The sequence below is a fragment of the Plasmodium malariae genome (assembly GCF_900090045.1).
Source record: "Plasmodium malariae genome assembly, chromosome: 12".
NCBI lineage: Eukaryota > Apicomplexa > Aconoidasida > Haemosporida > Plasmodiidae > Plasmodium > Plasmodium malariae.
In genome coordinates, this window is record NC_041786.1 from 1,255,847 (window position 1) to 1,281,876 (window position 26,030).

The 26,030-nt window shown below is 25.5% G+C and overlaps 6 protein-coding genes across 6 annotated transcripts; 4 read left to right on the forward strand and 2 right to left on the reverse strand.

The window, feature by feature from the left end:
• Nucleotides 1–1,995: 1,995 nt before the first annotated feature.
• Nucleotides 1,996–7,014, reverse strand: PmUG01_12037200 (conserved Plasmodium protein, unknown function; the record flags this gene model as incomplete). The annotated part of the gene is made up of 1 exon (XM_029006579.1): nt 1,996–7,014. The coding sequence occupies one exon, from the start codon at nt 7,012–7,014 to the stop codon at nt 1,996–1,998; it is 5,019 nt and encodes a 1,672-aa protein (XP_028863053.1).
• Nucleotides 7,015–8,663: 1,649 nt separating this feature from the next.
• Nucleotides 8,664–9,452, reverse strand: RPR2 (ribonuclease P protein subunit RPR2, putative; the record flags this gene model as incomplete). Its single annotated transcript, XM_029006580.1, has 1 exon — nt 8,664–9,452. One exon carries the CDS (start codon nt 9,450–9,452, stop codon nt 8,664–8,666), a length of 789 nt encoding a protein of 262 aa, XP_028863054.1.
• Nucleotides 9,453–10,808: 1,356 nt separating this feature from the next.
• Nucleotides 10,809–14,736, forward strand: PmUG01_12037400 (conserved Plasmodium protein, unknown function; the record flags this gene model as incomplete). The annotated part of the gene is made up of 16 exons (XM_029006581.1): nt 10,809–11,028; nt 11,320–11,387; nt 11,576–11,684; nt 11,824–11,877; nt 12,008–12,050; nt 12,215–12,280; nt 12,682–12,787; nt 12,922–12,943; nt 13,091–13,138; nt 13,263–13,328; nt 13,429–13,463; nt 13,652–13,668; nt 13,777–13,840; nt 13,976–14,016; nt 14,199–14,224; nt 14,678–14,736. The coding sequence occupies 16 exons, from the start codon at nt 10,809–10,811 to the stop codon at nt 14,734–14,736; spliced, it is 1,044 nt and encodes a 347-aa protein (XP_028863055.1).
• Nucleotides 14,737–15,186: 450 nt separating this feature from the next.
• Nucleotides 15,187–19,119, forward strand: PmUG01_12037500 (conserved Plasmodium protein, unknown function; the record flags this gene model as incomplete). Its single annotated transcript, XM_029006582.1, has 3 exons — nt 15,187–18,318; nt 18,564–18,770; nt 19,018–19,119. 3 exons carry the CDS (start codon nt 15,187–15,189, stop codon nt 19,117–19,119), a joined length of 3,441 nt encoding a protein of 1,146 aa, XP_028863056.1.
• Nucleotides 19,120–20,235: 1,116 nt separating this feature from the next.
• PmUG01_12037600 (conserved Plasmodium protein, unknown function) lies at nt 20,236–23,807 on the forward strand (the record flags this gene model as incomplete). The annotated part of the gene is made up of 2 exons (XM_029006583.1): nt 20,236–22,240; nt 22,327–23,807. The coding sequence occupies 2 exons, from the start codon at nt 20,236–20,238 to the stop codon at nt 23,805–23,807; spliced, it is 3,486 nt and encodes a 1,161-aa protein (XP_028863057.1).
• Nucleotides 23,808–24,438: 631 nt separating this feature from the next.
• On the forward strand, nt 24,439–25,755 carry PmUG01_12037700 (syntaxin, Qa-SNARE family, putative; the record flags this gene model as incomplete). The annotated part of the gene is made up of 1 exon (XM_029006584.1): nt 24,439–25,755. One exon carries the CDS (start codon nt 24,439–24,441, stop codon nt 25,753–25,755), a length of 1,317 nt encoding a protein of 438 aa, XP_028863058.1.
• Nucleotides 25,756–26,030: the final 275 nt, after the last annotated feature.

Sequence of the window (26,030 nt, forward strand, 5' to 3'; positions counted from 1 at the left end):
CCTTTTTTTTTATTTTACCTGGATTTAATCTTCTTATATTTATGAAAAAAATAATTTTTATAAATGTTAATTAGACGAAAACTATGTTTTAAGTTATAAAATAATGTAACATCATATTATTATTTATATTTACATTTATATTTACATTTTTTGAACAATTCTTGTTTTTCTTTTTGTTTCCATAAAACGATGAATAAATATACAGAGCATATAGTTAAGTTAATTCACCATATATTAAAAAATTTTTTTGGCATATATTTTATAACGCAAAAAAGAACAAAAAAAAAAAAAAAAAAAAAAGAAAATAGAGGATAATTTTGTTCATATTATTAAGGGTGCTTATTTTTTGTGTTAGGAATTGAAATAATTCAAGTTAATGGAATAAGTAGTAAAGACACAAAAATTGGAAAATTTCGTTTTTCACTTTGAAATATACTGCTAAAATTTATATGTGAAGAACATGTCACGTTCATATGTATATATGTGCAAAATACAGTACAATGTTTAGGATATAGACTTATTCAAAAGTATTTATACATTCATTTATATATATATATATATATATATATATATATATATATATATTTATTCATTTATTCATTTATTCATTTATTTATCTATTTATTCATTTATTTATTTATCTATTTATTTATTTTGTTTTTTCTTTTGAACATTCACATATACATATGTATATAAATGTGTGTACATTTATGTGCATCTGTTCAAGGAAAATAAAAAGGAAGAAACTATTGCAACTCAAGGCGTTTGTGAAATGTCTATTATACACAAAGGTGTGTATACATTATTAATATTAAATGCAAGAAAATATATGAATAAAAATTACTATATTTAATTAATTAAAAATATAATGAATTAATCATGAGGAAAACAACATACAATAATAAAAATAAACTGAACACACAATATGTGTAATATTGTGCTTTAACCTTTTAATATTAGCACTATATACACTTTCGCAAAACTCATTCAAACTTATTCTTATATAGTTATAATAGTGGAAATAGAAGCTTCAACGATATAAACACTTATGTAGTACATAGAAACATACAAAAAAAATTAAAACAAAAATGGAAGTAAAAGAGGAAATTTTGATCAATAAAGTTTCTTATTCTTCTATATTCTTTTATACATATACATATACATATATATATATATATATATATGTATGTGCATGTGTATAGGTATATGCAAGATAATTTAATATCACATCAAATGCATTTTCACTTTTATATTTTTTTTTGGAGTAAAAATTATGCCTGCGGCATTACATATATTTAGAAAGAATGAAAAAAATGAAAAACATCAAAAATATAAAAGAAATGAAAAAAATAATAAAACATAAATATTTAAATATGTAGGAAAATGAAAGAAAAAAAAAAAAAAAAAAAAAAAAAAAAAAAGAAAGATAACAAGGTAACACCAACATGCGGGAGTTGATCCCGTGCCAAATTGCTGAATAATTTATAAATAGGAAAATGTACTTCTATTTTTTGGAAAAGTAAATAATTAAGTGTGTATATATTATGCTACGAAAAATTAATTCTACAAAAGGATTATCAAAATGAACAGGAAAAAAATAAAAGGTAAGATTTTAATAAATAAATATGATAGATTCATTTTATCTATATAATACGAAAATATGTGCTGTGGGTAGATCTCGTCCTGCTTGTATTGTTTAAGTGTATAAGAAAATTTTACTGTTTCGTCTTTTTCAAATAGTTCGACAGTCTGTTTATCTGCATATATATACAAAAATATATATATATGTACGTATGTACATACATACATATGTATGTATATACATGCATATTTTCTTTTTTGGTACATTTTTTAGCCTTTAAGCACTTTTTACTGCTCAGCTTTTTTCCTGATTTGGGAATATTACAGGGTAAAATGCCCTTTTCTGTAAAGGATCATTATACATAGCACTTGCCTCATTTTTCCCAATTCATTCACGTTTCGTATTTTTTCGTCTTAAATGCAACTACAATAATTGGTGGTTGCAATGCAGGAGGGCCTCCTTTTTAGTTTCAAGGAGCCACTATTAAAAAATGCTTTGTTAGTGTATGTCTCTGAACTCATTTTGCTGTTTAAAGGCCTATTACTACTGTTACTTTTATTATTATTATGCCCCTTTACTTGCCTATTCATAACATGGTCATTAACTTGTGAGCTCCTACGCAGCGTTTTATTTGTAAACATAGTTGACTCATACATGTTGGAGAGCTTGACAGTATTACTAGAAAAATGTTGTAAGTAGGACTTAGGATTGTAAGATATATATTTATTATTTTCATTTACTAAAGAGCTAAAGTTTTGTACAACAGGTTCTTTTCTTTCATAGAAATTGCAGTCTTTATTGTTGGAACAGCATTTAACAAACATCCAATTGGATTGTTTTTCTATTTCACTTGGTCTTCTTCTTAATACATTTTTTGTATATAAATTATTTACATGCAAGCTTGGTTCATCTGTTGTTGTCATTGTTCTTGCAAAATCATTAGTGGGATCCCATTTTACTTGAAGAGATAAATTTCTTAAAGCATTCGTTGATTTAATTCTATTAAACTTAAATGAAGATGATTCTCTTAAGTTCAAAAACCCAGTACTTCCTATACTTCTATTTCTTCTTTCTTCATCACCTGCATTTATAGGATCTCTATAATGCATAGGTGAAAACAATGGTATATCTGATCTGCCTATATTTTGAAACCCGCCTGATTTCACACATCCATTCACCTTGTTACTATTTCTAATATTCATATTTATTGCCTTTTTTTTAAGACCACTGCTATTACTATTGCTATTGATGTTGCTGTTACTATTTCTGTTGCTATTAATGTTACTATCACTGCTACCATTACTGTTACTAATACTATTACTATTACTATTAATGTTTTTTACTTTCCCTCCTACATTTGTACCTTTATTGCTACCTGCCTTTATGTTATAATTTTCTCCTTCATCCATGTTCCTTTTAATTATGTTTTTCTTTTTTTTTAGTTTTTTGGAAGACACAGATAGTGCAACAGAACGTAGGCTACTTCTATGAGAAGAATGCGAATTAAATGATTCCGAGCTTTCATCATCTACATTAATAAACTTATCTGTTCCCATTCTTGGTGTTACATAATTATTATTCCATTTATCTTTTGAGTATTTTGAAGATTTACTTTTTCCCAACTCTATTTCTGATAAAGCACTTTCTCTTTTTACAACTACGTTATCATTACCATTATTATCATTTGTTCCCTTAAGTTTTTTTGCATTTTTTTTCCCTTTCAATTTATTTGCATTACTGGTTTCTTTGTGTAGTATTCCGGACTTCAATTTTTTCATTTCTTTATCCATTTTCATTTGTGATGATATAGCAGCTTTTATTTTTTTTGAACTATTTAACTTTGCAATTTTCTTTATTAACTTGTCTTCTTCATTTGATATATCGTCACTCCCCTTATTTATATTTTCCCCTGCTTTAGATTTTTGTTTTTTTAATGATTTAGATTTTTGTTTTTTTAATGATTTAGATTTTTTTAAAGAATTATTTGTCTTTTTATCCATTTCGAAAATTCCTTTAAAAAATGATATTTCATTTCCTTCTGAAGGTAACTTTTTATTTTCATCATCACTCTCATCAGACGAACTGAATTTACCTGCATCAACGGTGTTACATTTCCTATTTAATTTGAGTTTTTTAAAATTTCGCGTTTTTTTGTTGTTCAAATCATTTCCCTTCTTTTCGTTTGTTCCGTTAGCAGCATTTGTTCCATTTGCTCCATCTACTTCCTTTGTTTCCATCTTTTTTTTTTTTATAATTTTATCCTGTTCTAACAACATATTACGAATGTTGTCCGATTTTGAGGACACGATCATCTTGCTGTTATTTGTCAATTTTTCGTTAATGGTATTATCACTCTTAGATTTACTCAATGTTTTTTTTTTTTTTAAAATGGTCATTGTACTCTTAAAAGATGTAGAAGAAACCTTTTTGGATGGACTTCTACTATTCTGTAACTCATCGGGTAAGTTTTTTTTCATATTCACATTCATTTTCACATTCATTTTCATATTCATATTTACATTCACATTCTTATTATCATTGTTTGATCCATTTGTCTTTTTTTCACCTTTTTTTTTTTCTGCATCTATATCTTTTATTGAATTTTTACTGGAGGAAATCTTCTTTATCCCTATGCCCTTTTTCATGAATAATGTGCTCTTTCTTTGTAATGCACTTTTGTTAATATTGCTACTTTTTTCTAAACCATTACTTTTTTCTTTTCCTATGTTCCTTTTTTCTTTTAAATTTCCAGTGCTATTGACATTTGCATTGACATTAGCACTACCAATGACTTCACTTTTCAACTTTGGAAAAACTGCGTTACCCTTTATTGTTGCTTTATGCTTCAGAGTTAATTCAGGTTTTACTATTTGCTTTACGTTTAATACAGATTTTGTATTTTTTTTGGGGTTCAATGGCAATTTTACGTCCTGCTTTGAGTTTAGAATAGACTTTATAGGTTCGTGTTTTAACAATACATTATCCCCTTTTTTTAGTATCTTTTTATTTAATTTCTGGTCTGCACTTTTCTTTATATCATTTTTTGTTTTTTTCATTTCTTTCAAAATTTCCGTTGACTCTTTTTTATTTTCAGGTCCATTTTGTTTATTGTCTTCACCTTTTTCTTGTTTTTCCTTCTCTCCCATCTTGTTTATCTCTTCTATCTCATCTTTCGCTTCCTTTTCCTCTTGCTTTTCTTTCTCTTTCTCTTCTTCCTCTACCCTTTCTGTCTGAGAGTCTTCCTTACGATGCAAAACGTTTTCCTCCTTCACCATAACAACACTTTCTTTATCATTTAGATCCATTTTTTCTTCTTTTTTTTCATCTTCAGAAATCGTCTCATTATTCCACAATTTTTCTTCTCTTTCTGCTTCCAAATTTTGTTTATCATCTAATTTTTCTTCTTCCTTAGTATCCTTTTCTGGTTCCAAACTTTTTGCAGTATCTATCAGTTCTTCTCTTTTTTCTATATCAAGGATTTCCTTATCACTAACTTTTTCTCCATCCTTTTGTCCTTTCATTTCTCCTTTCAATTCGACTTCTTTTATCTCTCCTATTTCGAAATCTTCATCATCGTCCACTTTTTTTACAGTCTCTACTTCTGTTACCTTTGATTCATACAATTTTCGATCTTCCTTTTCAGTTTCATTTTCTGTCAAGTCATTTAGCCTTTGTTCATATTTATCATCTATTGATTTCTCTCTTTCTGTATCATATTCCATCATCATGTTATCTAAGGTGATTCCATCTTTATTATTTATTTGATATAATTCTTCCTTGTCATCTGTTGCTTTTATTTTATCCTTTTCTTTAGCAATTTCTATGTTTTCCTTTTCTACCTCTTCTTTGTCGTCTATTTCTCGCTTAGCAGTATCTGTCGTATCATTTAATTTGGATATTTTATTTTCAATCGATGATTTAGGGAGTAACTGTTCTTTTTTAACTTTCGCATTCTTAAATAATATTATTTTTTTTTTTTTTTCTTTTTCCTTAGGTATTAAATTGTTTACTAACTTCGAAATGGGTTTTTTTTTGAAAAATTTTTTTATGTCTAAAATTGCTTTTTCCCTTTTAGTAGATACCATTTTTAAAGAGCTAATTTTTTGTGTATTTTTTGGTTTCTCTATAAATTTACGTGTTGTCAATAGTACACTTTTTTCTGCATCATTAATACCTTTTATACTGACATTTTTTGGCATGGATAATTCGTTTTCTTCTTTATTTTTTATTTCTGCAGCTTTTTTTAAATAGTGTAATGTATGTTTTATATTACCTTTGGGAGGTGCTTTGTGCTTAATATTTTTCTCTTTAATTAAGAATGGAATTTTTTTAGGAATAAATTTGAAAGGTTCTTTTTCTGCTTTTATATTTATCATTTTTGCTTTATGCTTCTCCCTCTCTTCTTCATTATTGTTATTATTATTGTTATTATCATTATTAGTCGTAGTAGTGGTGGTAGTACTCCCCTTTGAAGGTGCAAAATTTATTTTAATCAACGGTTTAGATTTTATTTTTAATTCTTCTTGTTCTAGAGTTTTTTTTAATAAATTTCTGAAAACGGCTTTTCCTTTACTAATATCAACTGATTTTCTGATATTTTCATTTGTTTCAAGATTATTTTGGATCAAAGCTTTTGGTGGTGTTACGAGAGACTTCATTAATAAAGGAGGCTTTTTTTGTATATTTGTTGACTTAGATAATAATGCATTTTTTTGAAGATGAACCCCAGTTTTACTATTTTGTCTATTAATAGTATCTTTAGGTATATTTTTTGAAGCTACTTTACTTGGAACACTATACGAACGTTTGTTAATCAGTGCATTTCTATCTTTTGCTCTAAAATCTGAATTTTTCATATTCACATTTTTTGCAAAATCTTGAGCATTAAGAACTTCTAAAAGCCCTTTGACTTCAATATAAAAGGGCCCGTTATTAATAAATGAACTACTTTTTTTTTCAGACAGAGGAACTTTGGAGCTTATGTTTATAGAGACATTTTCAAAATTTCTGTTTTTATCATTTGGTAAATTCTCATTTTTTTTTTCTTCTTCCGTTTTCATTAACTTAGATTCATTTTCTTTATCTAATTTATTCTCCTTTTCATGAATCTCCAAGTATTCTAATGATTTTTCGACAGAGTTTGACTTTGGAAAATTTGAGTTGTTTTTTAACTCATTTGAATTAGCACCATTATTACTGCCATTTATCGTATTCGAAGAGTCTAAATCTGCTTGGATACTGGTGGTGTTGTTTGCAACATTGTTAACACCGTTTAAAGTATCTCTACTTATTTCTGCATTTACATTTTTATCTTTTTCATCTTCCTTTTTAGGGTTTCCATTAAGTGTTTCGTTTTCTCCTATTTCATTATTCTGTCTTTCATCTTTAGAATCATCTGGTAAGTCCGTGTATATGTTATCGTTTAAATCCATCACAAATATGTTTATTCATTACAACTAATGTATAAAGACCTCTTTTTTTTTTTTTTTTTTTTTTTATTTATTTTTCTTTTTTTCCTACTTTATATTACGAAAAATAAGTAATTAAAAGTTGTTACAAGAACAAACAAACGGACAAATGAATTTTATGAAAGTGTGCACAAAAAAAAAAACATCAAAATTTTATATACAAAAGAGTGCATAGAGCATAAAAAAAAAAAAATGAAAATTTAAAGCATGTTAATAGGACAATATTATATATAATAAACAAAAAAAACAAAAAAGGTTATTTTAAAATATATTAGTGTACATTTTTTCTTGTTAATTGTAGCTATGAGATGAAATAAATATACAACAGATAAAATAGATATGAAAAAAAAAAAAAAGAAAAAAAAAAGCTATAATGTATACATAAAAAAAGTGCTGTAGATTATGAACAGGCAAGAAAAAAAAAAAATATTAAAATGGGATGAAACGGAAGAAATGTATATGATTATAAATATCTTAAAAATTGAATATTTATATGTATATATAGATATATGTATATATAAATCTATATAAATATTTATAACTTGTTAATTAAAAACAGAAATAATATGTGAACTCACGAACAGGTACACCAGTAAGGGTTGTTGCATTGTTGTACTGAAAAAAAAAAAAAAAATGATAGCTAGCTTTATTTTTTGTAACTTAATTTTAACTATATAAATGTATGACATAGTCATAATTTTTTAAAGAAAATGTTATACAATTCATTATTATGTTCATAAAAAAAAATATAATTTTTTTTTTTTTTAATTTTACGAAGTTCACATTTTCTTGGCATATATTTTATATGTTACATGAATTCTCTATTTCTTAACAAATGTGTATTAAAAGGATGAATAAAATTATGTATGAAAAGTAATATTATTTACAGAAAATTGGCGTAACCTTTTGACGTAAAAGAGTTTGTATAAATTTCTATCATAATAAAAGGTACCAGCTTCGTTATTGCATTTATATATATATATATATATATATACATACGTATGTGATATATTTACAACATGTGCGCTCAAAATATATATAAACTTCCAAGCGTACTAAGACAAAATGATAGCTTAATTTCGAAGTTCATTTATCTAATAAAAATTATAAGAATTTTGCAATAAACAAAGTTGCCATGCTGTGTTTTTATCCATCTTCCAAAGAATAAATGAGAATGAAAAGAATTACAATTTGAATACGTAAAAAAATACCAGTGGCACAACATGTGCTTCATACAATAACTGGTGTCCTTAAATGTGTTTGTTTACTATAAATACTTTCAAAAAAAAAAAAAAAAAAAAATTGTTTTATATTTGTTTATTTATATAAGATTGATAAATATTCGTAATTTTACTTATTTTATTTGAATTTATTTTATTTTTTTTGTTTTTTTATTTTTCTATTTTTTTTTTTTTTTTACATTTCTGATATTGAAAGAGTAAAATTCAGAATTTCTACAAACGTGTGCACATGAAATAAAAAAAAAAAATTTTTTTTTTTTTAAATATCTTACCTACTTATATATTACTTAGAATTTTCTATTAATTTCCTGTGGAAAAGTGTTTAAAATTTTACATAATATATATATATATATATATTCACATGTGCCTTGTTTATCGAAGGACTTGGTTTTCTTTTTCATGAGGAACAGTTGAGTTATTTTCATAAACAAATTTTGTGTTATGCTGACAGTGGTTGCACTTGTAATAAACCAGATATTCATCTCTTGACTTAAAATTATTATTTGTGCTTGTAAAATCTTGCACATGTTCATTTTTTTTAGTTTTGTTTTTCGGTAAGTTCAGTGGGTTAACAGAAACTTTGCAAGTTACACTTGGGATTAGAACTGAATTGCACTTTTTGCAAAACAACTTTTTGAATTTTTTATCATATTTTATTAAAAACTTGTTAGAAAGTCTTCTCATAGTTTTTATATATTCCCTAGATATATTGGGGCTAAAGTGATTCATTAAAAATGATGCTTGCAATAAATAATTTATTCTAATCATTTGTTTCATTGGTTTTGCTGCTTCATCGTTATTATTACCTTTTTTTTTTCTTTTTTTTCTATTCCTTCGATTTGGTTCACTTACGCTTAATTCATCATATATTTGTATTTTTTCATTTGTTTCCTTATTTTTCGATGAATTATTTTTTGCTTGAACATCACTATTTATATCTTCATTAAAGCATTCAGAATTGTTATATTCCTCAACATGTTCATGCTTTTTTACTGTTCCAGTTTTTGTTTTTTCTGAATTGTCTTTAAATACATTATTTGGACAATTTTTAATAGAGCTTAAGTTATTTAACTTTCTTTTTAATACATCACAACGATCTTTATTTTTTAACAGATGGCTTTTAGTGATAGTAAACTCGTTTTCATTTTCTGAGTTCAACATATTTTTAATAAAGTTTAATTATTTTTCATACTATACATATAAAACGTACGTAACACTTTAAATGCAATCACTTAACAATATTGTACTGATGGATTATATATTATTTCTGATTATGTACCATTTCTGTTAATTTGCGCTATGAATAATGAAAAAAGGAAGTTGTTTAAAAAAAAAATAAAATTTCTACATAGCTGCTATAAGTTTAAGCATGAACTTCAGCAAGTATGTAAATGTTCATATCATATATTCATATATGTATACATGAATGTTATTTTGAATGTATGAAACTACGAATAAGCATACTCACATATTAGTGATTCATTCTCACGCGAATCAAAAATTCAATATTTTAAATATTTTTTTAAAAGAAGAAATTATGTTTTGTACTAAAATAAAAAATAAAAGTAAAATTATTTATTATTTCTTTTGTCATTGCGATTATTTTTTTACGCTTCAGCATGAACTTTATTTTGCTGTGAACGTCCAAAATGGGATTTTGATTAAATTCATTTTAAAAAGTCCAAAAAGGTAATTCGATTAAATTTATTTTAAAGTTTAACAAAATTTGAAATTATATACTAGAGTGCTATGTTTTATTAGTATTATTTTGTACATATTTTCTTAGTGTACAACTGATGTTTGGGAATTTCTATAGTTATAACGGATTAAAATCTATTATTTTTTTAAATAAATAATAATGTTTTGATATTTTAAATAAAGAAGATGGTGGCAATTTTGTTAAAAGGAAAAATTGTCCGTACTGTATAGGTGTGTAATAGCTTAAGTATTTTTTTTTTTTTTTTTTTTGTTCAATAGTAACATTTTCGAAGAAGTTCGATATAAAAGAAAAAAAAGAATAATTTAAAATTAAATTTTTTATTTATTTCTCACGTAGATTAAAATTATAACCAAATATAAATGCAGAAATGGTAATGCACAAAGTGTATACAAAATAACGACATGAAGAAAGTTCAAACATCCATAAATACTATTTTAGTATTATTGGATTAATGCGTATAATTAATAGAGAGGTCTATTAAAAAAAAAAAAAAAAAAAAAAACGATGAAAATTTGTAAATACTTATTAATCATAAAGATTTATTTTTTATATAATTTATAATTATTTTTTTTTTTTAACAGGCATTTGTGTATCTACACATTACTTTAAAAATTGTGTTGTGTAACTCGTTCTAATTTCTGCTTTATTCTTTATATATGGATAATGTAACATTGAGATTTAAAAACAATTACAGAGTTGTTTAAATATTAGAAAAATACACAATTCCTTAATTGTATATGATAATTCCATTGTTCCATTTGTATTATATTACTTTTTCTTTTTTTTTGTTTGCAAAAATGAATAACATAACATTATTTAGTTTCTTTGTATTTATTACTATAAGTAATTATACACTAACCTGCTTAAAAAGAGAAGAAATCGTAAAGGATAATTTAAAAATTTTAATAGGAAATTTAAATGAAAGTATAAAATTAAATTGTGAGTTGTCCAAAACTATTCATATTTTAGATGCTAGTTATGGAAATCCATCCGTTGATAACTTTCTGATAAAAAAAAGTTATTTCGTAAATAATGTTACTATTTAAATATGCATATTCTATATATAATATGCTTCGTCTAATAGATACACACATACATACATGTATATATACACACATATGTACATGTATATATACACGCATACGTACATGTATATATACACACATACGTACATGTATATATACACACATACGTACATGTATATATACACACATACGTACATGTGTATGTGCATCCGTTTGTACCCCTTATTTGTTCCTCTAAAAAAGAATAATGTTACAAATTTTTACATGAGCTGATTTTTCCCAGGTTCATTAGATGCACCACACACATTACCAGTTGTCCAAATGATGTGTGAAGGGAAAGAAAATTGCGACGTACAAATAAAAACTAGAATAGTCATTATATTAATGCTGTTTTTTAAAATAAAAAACAATGAATTGTTAATAAAAAGATAGCACTAAATGAGTTTTATTGTTCTCTTTTTTCTCTTTCTCTTTTTACTCATATTTCTCTATTTACTCATATTTCTCTATTTACTCATTTTTTTTTTTTTTTTTTTAAGATAAATGTAAATAACGAAACATTCAAAATTCTCTCTTTGATAAAAGATTTTCACAAACTTGTAATAAAATATTCTTGTGTGTCGTTTAAACGAAAATCCTTCCCTTCATGTATAATTATAGCACTATATATTTACACTTTCAAAATAAGAAAAATAAATTGCACTTTATAAAATATCTGTAATCTTTTTGTATCCACATATATATTATATACATGTATATACACTATTTTCTGTTTTATTTGATATAGACAAAATAAAAGCGAAGAGAGGCAACGACAATACTTGGAATATAGAATTTCAAGGTTTTTTCCAAAAACAGTGAAAAAAATAAAATAAAATAAAATAAAATAAAACAATTAAGTTTTGATAAAAACAATGAAAATTCTAATGAAAATATCGAATTTTATTTATTTTTTTTTATGGCTTTTCTAGGAGAAGCATCAAATAAAGAACTATATCTTCATGTGCACGACATGTAAATTGTAACAATGCCAGACGTTTATAACGTTATATGTATATGCGTATTCTTATACAAACACATATATGTATACATATATATATATATATATATATATGATTTCCCTTTTTTGCACCATTTTTCAACAATGTAGTTCTTTTTCTCATTTCTGTTATTTATAGAAATGCAATTTGTGAAAAACCATTGCTTAAAAAAAAATACATAGACGTAAATGAGGCAGAACAGGAGTAATACAAAAAAATGCACTGAATTACAGTGCATATATGTTTTACATTTATTTGCATTTTACTTTTATTTGTATTTTCCTTTTATTTGCATTTTACTTTTATATGTATTTTACTTTCATTTGCATTTTACTTTCATTTGCATTTTACTTTTATTTGTATCTTACTTTTATTTGTATCTTACTTTTATTTGTATCTTACTTTTATTTGTATCTTACTTTTATTTGTATCTTACTTTTATTTGTATCTTACTTTTATTTGTATCTTACTTTTATTTGTATATTACTTTTATTTGTATCTTACTTTTATTTATATCTTACTTTTATTTTTTATTTTTTATTTTTACGTTCCGTTTTCTCGCTTTACTTTGCACTGTTATATTTTATTTTACTTTCATTTATCAGGTGTAACACCATAAAAAAATGTGTATATATAATTTTTAATATTGACGGGTACACATTATGCGAATCGCCTTTTTACAAAGATGCAACAATACAAAAAAATGCGAAAGTAATTCGAAGATATTCCAAAAAAAAAAAAAAACAAAAAAAAGATTTAAGATAAAAAATAAAACAAAATTGCTTAATACATATTTATATTTATAAAAATAAATTTTTTCCTTTTTGTTTTTTCTTATTTTTTAGATTTACATCAAAATGTCTTACAGTAAAGGAAAAAAAACTATATTTTTTCTGGAGAGTTTTTTATTTTTAGATATAGAGTTGCAAAAAAAAAAAAAAAAAAAAAAAAAAAAAAAATATAAAATAGTGAAATAATGTAATTTTCTTTTTTTTTCTTTTTTTTTTTTATAAGTTAGTGGAAACATACCTGAAAATTATGACGTCTTTCCTAACTTTCAAGGTGGAAAAAAAAAAAAAAAATTTCCATTAGTCATAAATGTGTTATAAACTTCAGCTATTAAAGTTTTAGGCTCGCACAATGATATAACAAATACATGGTTCTTTTTTTACTATAATATTTCAAGGAGTTTGTGAGAAGAATGAAGTTATGTATGAAATGGATGCAGCTCTAAGCTTAGAAGATGTTTATAGTAACATGAAATATATATACAGCATATATAAAACCACGTCAGATATGAAATATACGTAACATTTTTTTTTTTTTTTTTTTTTTTTAATCATCCTTCTTAGAGAAGTGTAAAGAGATCAATTGTGACTATTTCACAGTAATACTTTTTAACAATTTGAAAAATCATAATTTCACATACATTTATTTTTTTATTTTCACTTTTAATTTCATTTTTAATTTCATTTTTAATTTAATTTTCATTTTTAATTTCATTTTTAGTTTCATTTTCATTTTCATTTTTAATTTCATTTTCATTTTTAATTTCATTTTCATTTTCATTTTTAGATGTCTACTGCTAATGGGTTCGAAGGCAATTCTTATTTCTTAAAAAAAAAGAAAAAAGAAAATACATAACTTGTTCATAATTTTTTATAAATTTTTTTTTCTTTTTCCCCCATTTTGACTATAAGTGTAAAAGGAGCATCTAAAAATTTCCGCAATTATGCTTGGTTTTGTAAAGGTTTCCCTAAATACGTAAGTTTTTTTGTAAACACTCGAAAGTGGAAAAATATGTTCACATATATTTATATATTACCAAGTAAGAAGGAACAAACATGCTGTATAATATATTAAAAACAGTTCATAAAAAAAAAAATTACCTTGATTTAGGTTTCTCATGAGGGCTTCATTTTTGGGAAAAATAATAAAAAGTAATAACATATTACCAAAAAGAAAAAGAATATATATCACGCTTTGTAGTTGTAGATGTACTTGCAGGTGAACTTGTAGTTTTATATTAATATATTACAGTAAATTTTTCAAAAAAATAAATATAACATTATTTTATTGGTATATTCGTTAAAATCTGTTTTTGTTCTAATATTATTTGTAGCTCAAAAAACCCTAAGCAAAGATTAAGTAAAAAAAAAAAAAAGAAGGAAAAGGAGGAAGGAAATATACAATTCTATATAAACAACGAAATTTTGAATTTTGAATTTTATATCAGTGTTGTTACATTTACGTTTTTTCTTTAAAATAAATCATTAACTGAACGTGAGATCTACATTTTCAATATAAATATATGTACATATATATATATACATATGTACTTATATACATACATACATACAAACATGCATATACACATACATATTGCACACTATGCTTTAATTTTTTATTGTTTTTTCCTTGTTCCCTCAAAAAAAAGTTCTAAAGGGTTTTGAAGGACCTTTAAATTGAAAGTAGGAGAAGGAAATTTTTTTTTTTTTTATCACATATACATAAATCCTCATTTGTATATATGTAAATGCATTACTTTTTGTTATTATTATATAATTTTTTTTTTTTTTTAATAAGAAATTTTGGATCTAGCAATTTTCCATTTTGTTTATATAACGTTATCATTTATACAGATAGGAAAAAAAAAATAAAAAAAATAAAATAATAAGAAAATAAAGCAGTCACTCATCGGGGAGATGCAAAAATTGTTATCAAAAAAAAAGAATACATATATATATATATATATATGTATGTTGTGAGTATACTGTATATTTCATTTTGTTAATTTCGTTATTTTCGTTATTTTCGTTATTTTCGTTATTTTCGTTATTTTCGTTATTTTCGTTATTTTCGTTATTTTCGTTATTTTCGTTATTTTCGTTAATTTCGTTAATTTCGTTATTTTCGTTAATTTCGTTAATTTTGTTAATTTCGTTAATTTCGTTAATTTTGTTAATTTCGTTAATTTTGTTAATTTTGTTAATTTTTTTTTTTTTTTTTTTTTTTTAAATGCTTTCGTTAAAGTACTCCTGAGTTCTTATGCATAAATAACGAACTTCCTCGCTTATTAACTTTCTTCATCAAGGATGTATACATATGCGATGGAAAAAGGAGTAAATGTTGTAAACGAAAACAACGAAATAAAAAGGATTTTGAAAAATATAAAAGATAGTGAAAATACGAAAGATAAGTTTGCTAACATTTTAAAGTTGACGAAAAACACCAAGGATTTAAAAGAAAAGGATAAAATTAGTGTTCTAAAAGCAATAGATGTGGAATTTCTTTGTTTATTATTACGTTCAAAATATGAGTTTAAATTATTTACTCTTCGTTTAATTAATAGCTTAATAGCAAATTCTACTGTTATTCATTTAAAAAAATGCATACCTTTTATTATTCCTGATGTTCATAATTATTTAACGTATATAAAAAAGGTAAATAGGAAAATAAACAAAACTAAAAAGGCAATAAAAAGTTGTAGTCACTTAGAAAGGGGGCGTAATCAAGAGCGCAATGATGAACGAACATGTGTAAGGAATAGTTGGAGTAGTGAGGAAAAGCATACGGATGAGGAGAAGCATACGGATGAGGAGATGCATACGGATGAGGAGAAGCATACGGATGAGGAGAAGCATACGGATGAGGAAAAACATAGCGATGCGCTAGAAGTTTGGGATAGTATAAAAGACATGAACTCGTTTTATATCGAATTTTTAACTTTTTTTTTGAAAATTGAACCATTTTTAAAGAAAGATGAAATGATTGTGGTAAGCAACTATTTCGACTCCAAAAATTATGATATTGATGTTGATGTGGAAATGTACTTTTTTTGCAAAAGCTTAAGAAAAAAGTTTAGAGCAGAAAATGTTACAAGTAGCAAAGGTGATGTAATTATTAAAAAGTCCGATAATGAGAACAACTGTAAGTTGAATAATGAAAAAAGAGAAGAAGTAGTCAACAATATGGTTAGTGAATTAGATGGTAGCAGTGAGGATGGTCTGTATACATATTCTACGGCATGTTCAGATGATAAGGAATACGTTAATTCTGAAAAGGATGTCCTTTATTCTTGTAATGACCAAGTTAATTTAATTGAGCTAGTTTTGGGAATTTTAAGAGAAAACATTACTATTGAAGAAGTATTGAGCGGAAGAGAAAAAAACAAAAAAAAAAAAAAAGGTCAAGTGGAAGAAAAAATGAGAGTGAACGCAAGGGAAAGTAAGAATAGAAGACTTGAAGAAAAGGTAAAAGGTAACGAAGTAGAATGTGTAGAAAAATATAGTAGAAGGGATATGCTACATGATGACGATGTTGAAACATATAGCTTGGTGTCCATACTGGATGATGAATATAATCATCGTGCCTTATTATTAAAAAAAGAAAGTATAAATATATCCTTGCATTTTTTGAACAATGTAATTATAAAACTTAATGATATTAAATTTATAAAGGAATATTTTCATTTGTTAAATAGAGTAATTGAAAATTATGATAAGGAGAACATAGTAACTTCGATGAACTGTTTAACTAATTTAAATATATATTTAAAAAAAAATGGTTTTAATCTTAAAAATGTGTTGGATGAAAATAGTGTTTATAAATTCTATGCAAATATTATTTATTTATTTTCAAAGCTAAAAACAGAAAAAGAGAAAGTACTATTATATACTTTATACTCAACTATATATACATGCTTAAAATTTATGTGTGTAAATAAAAACTCTGTAGATATTATTAAAACCCCTTTGTCCTATATGAATATAGAATTATATTTATTTTTTGACGATGTTATAAAATATGGTAACGAGAGTGGACCTAAGAAGTATATGTTTTATAACAGCCATGTTAAATCGATGATTCGGTTGATTTGTAGTAACATTGAGCATATGGTAACGTTCGTGAGCGGTGAGTATTCTATGGATGAGGGGGGCGTTGATGATGATGATGAGGGTGCTAATGATAATACTATCGCTGGCGCTTACATTGCTACTGCCGCTGCTGCTACCTCTACCTCTACAGCTGATGGTGGATGTGCATCGCGAAACGGAAGATTTGTAGACCAACTCGAAGAATATTCTCCTGGTGTACGTGCAAAAGAGGGCTTCCGAAAAAATAAATACGTTGGTGACGATAACTTAATGGATGGTATTTCTAGCAAAGAAGTACAAAGGAAGAACGTGCCTTCACCGAACTCGAGTAATAACAAAGACGAATGTATAACTGATAAGAAAAAGAAAAAGGGAAAAACATACATTGGTGGTAATGCTTTATCGTCAAAAAAAGAGAAAGAAAAAAAGCTATTTAATAATAAAGACAAAAATCAAATTGAGTTAAATGACATTTATGTAATTTTAAATAAAATAAAACAAACAATTAAATTATTATTAGAATTTTTTAAAGATTTAAAAGCCAATTTTAAAACACGAAATGAAGATTGTAACCATCTTAAATTATTTAAAGAAACTTTTAATGAAGAAATAAATTCTTTGATACGTCTATTTTGTAATTATTTAATTCATGATATGGATCCATATATGGACGATTTTCTAAATTTATTAGACTTTTTTGCTATTTGTGCAGATGATCAAAATTTTTTTTTTTTCATTTTTGTTGTAAAACATATTGACGCTAATCGTTACTTTAATAACAGGATTTTTTTAACAAAAATTTTTTTATATATCCTTGATACTAATATGAAAAACATTGTACATGTAAAAATATTATATAATATACTTAACAAGTGCACATTTAACATTATAGAGTATTTGGAACTACGAGGTATCAAGGATCTTACTGGATATTTGGAAGTCGGGCAAAGTATACAAGTTAGCGAAAATGCAGTCAGTGATTACGATATAATTGAAAATTTTAGTAGACCAATAGATAAGTTAAACAATGTTCATTTTGTTTACACCATATGTGAAGATGAATATTGTAAAAAAAGCTATGATGATAAATTTAAGAAAAACATAACAAATATTATTCTCTTTTGCATACATTTTTTCCTTTATTACTATTTTGAAATATTGCATCAAAAAAAAGAAAAAACTGTACAAACAGATTTTGACTTTCATAAAGATAATTATTTTAATTTATGTAATAACCAAATGCAAAGAGACCAACAGAAATTTTTTCTTTCTGTAAAAGTTCTGTTAACTATTTCGTCTTTGCTTTTTAAAAGATTTGATTCGTATGTTATCGCATCCATTTTGAAGAAGCGGGAGATCCTCTTTGTGCAGGTTCCATTTACACACACACATGTGCACTCCATATGTGCATATCCATGTTTACTTATCTACGTATACACACGTGTAAACAACTGTATATAATACGCATATGCATTTGTTATGTCGCATCCCTTTCGTATTGCATGAGATCATAGCATAGTTTATTCGTTGTGTTACGTATTTGCTGCTCTGATTTGCCCTTGAAATAATTATGGTTCCACAGTATTTATGTATACATTTTATTTCATTAGGACTGCATAGTTTGTGTCCTCTTATACTTGAAATGCTCAATTGAAGATGAAAATATCAGCAGCGAAGAGAACAGCAGTGAAAGGACTCATATAAAAAGAAAAAGGAAAAAATATTTTTTTCAAATTTTAGAATTAACTTATTTTATTATGTACTACCATCCTTATTTTGTTTCGCTACTTATTTTTCGTCTTAGGCAAACGAAACAAGTAATTAAAAAAAAAAAAAATGAATAGAATAAAATGAATAGAATAAAATGAATAGAATAAAATAAATAAAGTATAAAATAATATAATGAATGAAAAGAACTTCAATTATGTTTACCCTTTGCGTGCTTCTTTTCTGATTTTGTATGTACGTATATGTGTATATACATAATTGCGCTCAAATGAAGAATGCTTTTTTTTTTTTTTTTGCCCTTTTAACAATTTTGCAAAATAACTGTAATTTCTTCAGGCTAAGGAGACGATATTTTTAGAAACTGCAAAATTAAACATGAAGGAAAAATACGTTTCTATTTGTTCATTTTTAAATAGATTTATCGAGAATTATGTGTGAAATGTAAGCTGTAAACTCACATACACATACACATACACACACACACACACACACACAAAATAAAAAAGAGAATTGAAAACTAAAAGGTGTAATAAGTTGCATACATATTTTTAGGAGAATCTTCAAGTAGTGTAATACGTGTTACACATGTTGTACATGTTATACACATTATACACGCTAAATTTTCAGCATCTTCTCAAGATACCTCTTATTTGGTGCTGCAACTGTTTAATCTTTTTGATTACATATCCTAATTAAACCCTTTATATATATATTTCTACAAGAAAAATAAAAAATGGGTAACAACAGTTTGTTACACTTACATGTATGCACATGTAAACACAAAGAAATAAATGAATAAATATAAATATACTACATACATGTTAATACATGCATACATAACTTATTTACCATTTCCTACTATTTTAATTCGTTTTAAGTGATTATGCATGTGTATATGCAAACATTTTTTCTTTTGTTTTTTAAATCCCTTCTTTGTCATTTTTGCTATAGTACTTTTTTATAGTCGTTTTTTGTTCATTTTTAACGTTCATATTTTGTTCATTTTTTACGTTCATTTTTTACGTTCATTTTTTACGTTCATTTTTTACGTTCATTTTTTACGTTCATTTTTTACGTTCATTTTTTATGTTCATTTTTTATGTTCATTTTTTATGTTCATTTTTTATGTTCATTTTTATAGTAATTTTTTCTTTTTCTTTTTTTTTCTTTGTTTTATTTGGTTTGCGTTTACATCAACTTTGTTGTCGCAACAATTTTCCCAAGAAATTGCAAAAATTAAAAAATTATGCTAACTTTTTCTCTTACTTTTTTTTAAAGCTCCTAATAAAGGATAACACATCTGTATATACTAGTACACATATAGGTGTAGTATTAACGATATGTTTTGTGCTGATAATGATGATCATTGCAGTTTGCTCCTTTTTATGAAACTCTCAGTTGTTTAAAAAAAAAGCATTACATGTATGTACATATGTGAACATATGCATATGTATATATATATATATATATATGTATGTCTGTTTATGATGTTTTTTAATTTTTTTCTCTCTCACCCCCATCTTTTGTTTTTGTTAAAAGCATTTCCTTAATTTTATGATGAATTTTGGCACAACATGTGAAATAGGAAAAGGAACAGGAGCAGAGGAAGAAGAAGAAGAAGAAGAACAAGAACGTTTTTACCGCAAACTAGAGGAATTAAAATGCTTGAGAAAAATAAAGGCAAAGGATTTGATAAGTAATTATTTGATTTACTTAGTTTTGTTTGTTCAGAAAATTTTGGAAAAAAATGAAGAATCCAAAATTTTAACCGAACTTAAAAATGAAGAGAGGAAAAAAGAATTAATAAAAGAAAATATCGGGAAAATAAAAGAGAAATTAAAGGGGAGTAAAAATGGGTCTCAAATAAAAGCAGAGGAAATACATTATAACCATCACGAACATTATCGGCAGAGGGGATTACATGAACAAGGAGACGATAAAAAGAAACTAAAAGGAAAATCAAATTCCCCTAAAGGTGATAAAAGCAGTAATGGAGGTGATAACAGTAACAGAGGTGGTAACAACATCGGCGGAGTTAATATCAGTCATAACGGCACTTGTAACAACAACCACAGTAGTACTAATGATGGGAAGAAGTGCAAGTTGGTGAACATTTGCAATGACCTTACATGCGCTTTTCATTTTTGTGTGTTACTACTAGTTAGCAATTTGAAGGAGGAGAAAGAAAATGAAAAAAAGGGGCATTCAGTTTCTGAAAAAAGAATGGATGGTATATTTAGTGTTTTAGAAAGGCACAGTGAAGGGGAAGACGACGATAATGATAGTGGTATCTATAGTGGTATCTATAGCGGTATCGATAACAATGGCAATAAGAATAACAACAGCGGTAAAGGAAACGTTAGTGTAAAAAAGAGTAGTGCTATTTCTCAGCGGAAAGAAGCAGGGAAACGATTCCAAAGTGACAGGAGCAGGACAGCTAACAGGCGTAAATTGCTTTATCACCTAAACTTGGTATACATTTCAGTATGTTTTTATAATATATACTTATTAAATGATAAGGACTATTACTTTTTATATATCAGTTTACTCCTATTTTTAAATAATTTTTCCTATTTCAAGGACAAAACAATAAGTCATTATATATGTATGAATAAAAAGGTATATATTAAATATGACATATCTGTATGTAAATTTTTATTTGATATATGTAAAACCATAGGTGTAAGTTATAAAAAGAAAAAGAACATTTACCTCTGTCTATTCTTTTTAACGTATAGCTTTTTATTCTTAAAAAAATGTATGAATAAAAATGATAAATGTAATAAAGCAGAATATACAAATAATAGAGAATTTAACATGGAGGCAATTAATATTTTTCAACATATGAACGATGTATTTTTAGATTTAAACTTTTTTTCAGCCTCTACCTTCTTTGTTTTGAAGAGTATTGATATGCATTTTTCGCTTTTGAAAAATGATATGGATATGGTATCAGGGGAGGTGGGTGGTGAGGAGATGGCACAGAAACACGCAATTCGAGATGCCACCTCAAATGGTTATAACAGCTTAAGGATGAATAAGGACAATGCTCATTATTACATTTTTAGAGAAGAATGCGGTAGTGATAATACAATGGTAGTAGCCAAGAAGAGGAGTATTCCCATGGATGAAAAATTAAAGGAAATAATGAATGTTACAATATCTCTCTATAACAATATAACTGAGTGCAATTATATATTTTTAGATATGCATTTGTTGTCCATATATGAACATCTTGTGTTTGTTTCGTTTTATATGATTAAGGATGTGTACAAGTTATTTCATTCGTTGAAAAAAGAAAAAGAAAAAAAGATTTTACAGGAATATAAATATATGACATATAGAAACTTGTTAGAAATATATATTATATATTTAAAATATAATTATTTGAATTATTCTCAAACAGGTTGTGGTTTGGTTGATACTTATACATATGTAAATAATATATACCGAATTAGTGAAAAGGTAAAAAGAGAATTTTATTCTTTATTGAAAAATACTCCTACTAATGAACAAGCGATGAGTGAACACTTTTCGGAAGAGATGGAAACAGATAGAGGTGGAAAAAAAAAAAAAAAAAAAAAAAAATTATAAAGGAAAATGAAATTATAAATGTGAATAAACCTGCTCATATTAGTGAAATAGAAACGTTTTCTAAAAAATATTTCGAGGAGAGTAAAATTTTCATCTATGATAATACCATAAAAGTGGAGGAAGAAATATCAGTTTTATATGACCCGATATTATACATAAACTACGATGATTTGACGAAAAAGAATGTGTCATATTGTGAAGGAGCTCATGGGTTATTGCTCAAAAGAAGGGAATATAATTATAATGAACACTCTTTTATCATATCAGATAATAATTTTATCTATACATTTTTATATGAACAAATATTAAAGGAGAATAATTTAAGTTTTGATAAGGAAGAAATAAATCAAATTAGCTTCATTGTTTCTGGAACTTATGAAAAGATGTCTTTTTCAAAGTTCTTTCAAGAGAATGTAAGATCGATCGATGAAATTGTGGAAGCTATTTTTAATCTTATTGAAAAGGAAAAATCTTTCGAAACTTGTACTAATGTTAGTAGTGATGGTACAATTAACATTGACATTGATATAAATCATTGCAAAGAATTCTTTCAAATATTTCATTTTAATAAGATTACGTTAGAACATATGAAATTTAATGTGTGTAATTTCTGCTATTCTAAATATAATAATTTAGCAATTAATAAGATGAAAAAGATGTATAAAAATTTCTCAAAGTGTCGGGATAATAATCGGGAATACGAAGAATTAGCATCGAAGTCAGCAAATAATGTACAAGAGGAAAAAGAGAATAACTGGATGAGTTATTATTCCATTCATAATAATATTCACTATTTATGTTACAACTATAAAGAAATTGCATTTTTATTTAAAAATGTAAAGAAATATAAAAAGAAAAGTTTTGAATATTTTTCTTTATTTAATCAGACAACTATACACTTAGATATTTTATTAAATTCAAGTGAAGCATATTTTTATTTCAATTTTTTTACAAAAACATTTGATGAGTACATAAAAAATTATATGAACATGTTAAGCTCCATTAGCTACCCTTTAAAGTATATTGAACATAAACAATACTTATCATATAAAAGAGAATTAACCTTAAAATGTGCCTTATTGTTAAAGGATATTTATATATGTAAAAAATGCAACACACTTAATGAAAATATTTATTTTAAATCTGTTAATAAAAATAAAAATTTAAATTTCGATGACAATATCTTTGGAATTTTAACCACTGAGCAGAAAAACATAATATGGCAAATATTAAAATATTATTTCTCTTTTTTAAATACTTATCCCATTGATAAAGAAACAACAAATGAAGTCCTCTTTGAAAACGAAGAGGAAAAAAAATCATACTTTGATATTTATTTTTATGCTTGTAAAACCTTATCAACGGTTGAAGACAAAATGTTTTTAACTCAAGCAGTACATCATTACCAATATTTATTAAATTATTCTTTGAAAAATAAAATGTATGAAGATGAAAAGTACAACGAGTATATGCAAAATGTCTGTAAAAAATCTCTCTATGTGTTGCAGGTAAAGCTAAGCGACATTGGCTAATTTTTCATAAAACGCAGTTATTTCAAGTGCCTGTGTTAGGGGGTGTACACACGCTCTGTTTTTATTGCACTTTGTGTAAGTAATGCACACAAAATGAATGGAAAAAGAACGAGCATCCGGAAGTACATGTATATTTGCAGCTATATATATATTTTTTATTTTCCTGCGGCAATTTTTTTGTAAATTTAGCTGAATATATACGTGCGTATGTGTACGAGTACGTTTGTGTTTATGTTTACTTGTATGCGCATATTAATACATAATGCGTGCACATGCCCTCCATAGGGAAATTCCGCCACACGTCATCTTTTTATACAATTTTATGACCAATATAGCTTCGTCCCATTCTTATTTTTATCATAAGTTAAATATACATATATGCACAACGTGTTAGATAGCAGTGCAGTTTTATACGTACTTTTTTTTTTTTTTTTTTTTTTTTTTTTCTACTTTATTCGCTTCCATTTTGTTTTTCATAAATTATTAACGCGTGCTGATGAGAAAGAGGAGATGCCGCTATCTTTACGATATAATCTCTTTTAAAAAATTCCCAAACGCAAAATGTTTATATAAAATTTAATAGAAACTGTTTTTATGAATATTTCTTTATGGCAATTTTTTTATAAAAGCAATGGATCGATCTGATGACTTCATATATTTATGTAAAAAATATGACAAAAATATAATTTTTACAAGAAGAGTTTTAAAATGCAAAGATGAATTTCTCATTAAAGGCAGCGAAATTTATACAAAATTATTTAGTAACTGTGATTATATAGATAATAACACATTACAAAAATATGGTTTATTTTTTGGTACTAACAGTAGTAGTAGTAGTATTAATAGTAACAATAGCAGTAGCATTAGCAGTTATAGTAACAGTTATGGAAAAGAAAAGAGAACAAGAATAAAAAATAAAGATAATTTATTATACTCCGTAAATAAAATATCAGAGGAAATAAAACTTTTTAAACCAAAAAAAGAAATACATAAATATGTTTTAAACTGCTTAAGTAATTTGTTAAATATATTTATTGATATTGTTAATAAGCATGAAAACAATTTGAGTAGTTATTATTTAAAATTAAATAAATATACAAATTTATATTTTTATGATGTAAAAAGTATTAAGTGTGACTTTTGTTGTCTTAACAGACTGAATAATCATATTTATTCCTCCAATTTGTATGATAAGAATTTAAAAAAATACAAAGATGATTTTGATTTTTCCATTCAAGTCTCTTCAAATAAAGAGCAGATAAATTATAACATTAGTAAAAGTATTAGTAATAATATGGGACACATAAATGATCATAGGAAAAATACAAGTACAAACAGTTGGGATTGTAATACAAAGTGCTCTAATAATGAAACTCTTTTTGAAGATAATACAAAAAATGCAATAAATACAAATAATGGTGATAAGGATAGGTTAAAATCAAATTTAATTCCTACAAATGAGAATAAGAATACAAATTTGAGGAGAAGAAAAGATAAGAAGGTTACCTTTGATATGTACAGTTATGTTGAAGAAGAGGAAGAGAAAAAAAAAAGAGAAAACATGCATAATAATGGTGTTTTTCAGGATAATTTCACATCAAATGATATTAACTATCATTCCAATAATTACAGTTGTAATAATAGTCAGACACTGGAATTCAAAAAGTATGTGGACCTTTTTGAAAAGGAAGAGAACACGTACATAATGGAAACCAAAAAAAAAATAGCAAAAATAAGTAATTTGATGAATATATTTGTTAATAAAATATATGAGCAGAATGAAAATTTAAAAATGATTGAACATATAGTAGAAGAAAGTATAGAAAATGTGTCTCAAGGAAACACTTATTTAAACAAAATTCAGAATAAGAAAAGCATGAATTCCCTTATATTTTTCGTTTTAATATGCACTTCAATTTTTTTGTTTTTATTCGATTTTTTCCGATAGACAGATCCTATGTGCGTGCATAATACATACGTATAACATTGGAATTTCTTTTTGCAGAGGCAGCATTTGCATGTGCAAATTTCTATTAATGTCAATTGATGTATTAATTCACACAAGCCGTAGTTATTAAGTTATATTTTTTTTTTTTTTTTTTTTTCGTAATTCATTAAGGATCACAAATATATAAACTTATCAAACTATCACAATGTGTTTCATCCGTTTTAGCATACCCATATACCAATCTTTGTTTTATTATATTTCGTTTAATATAAGGC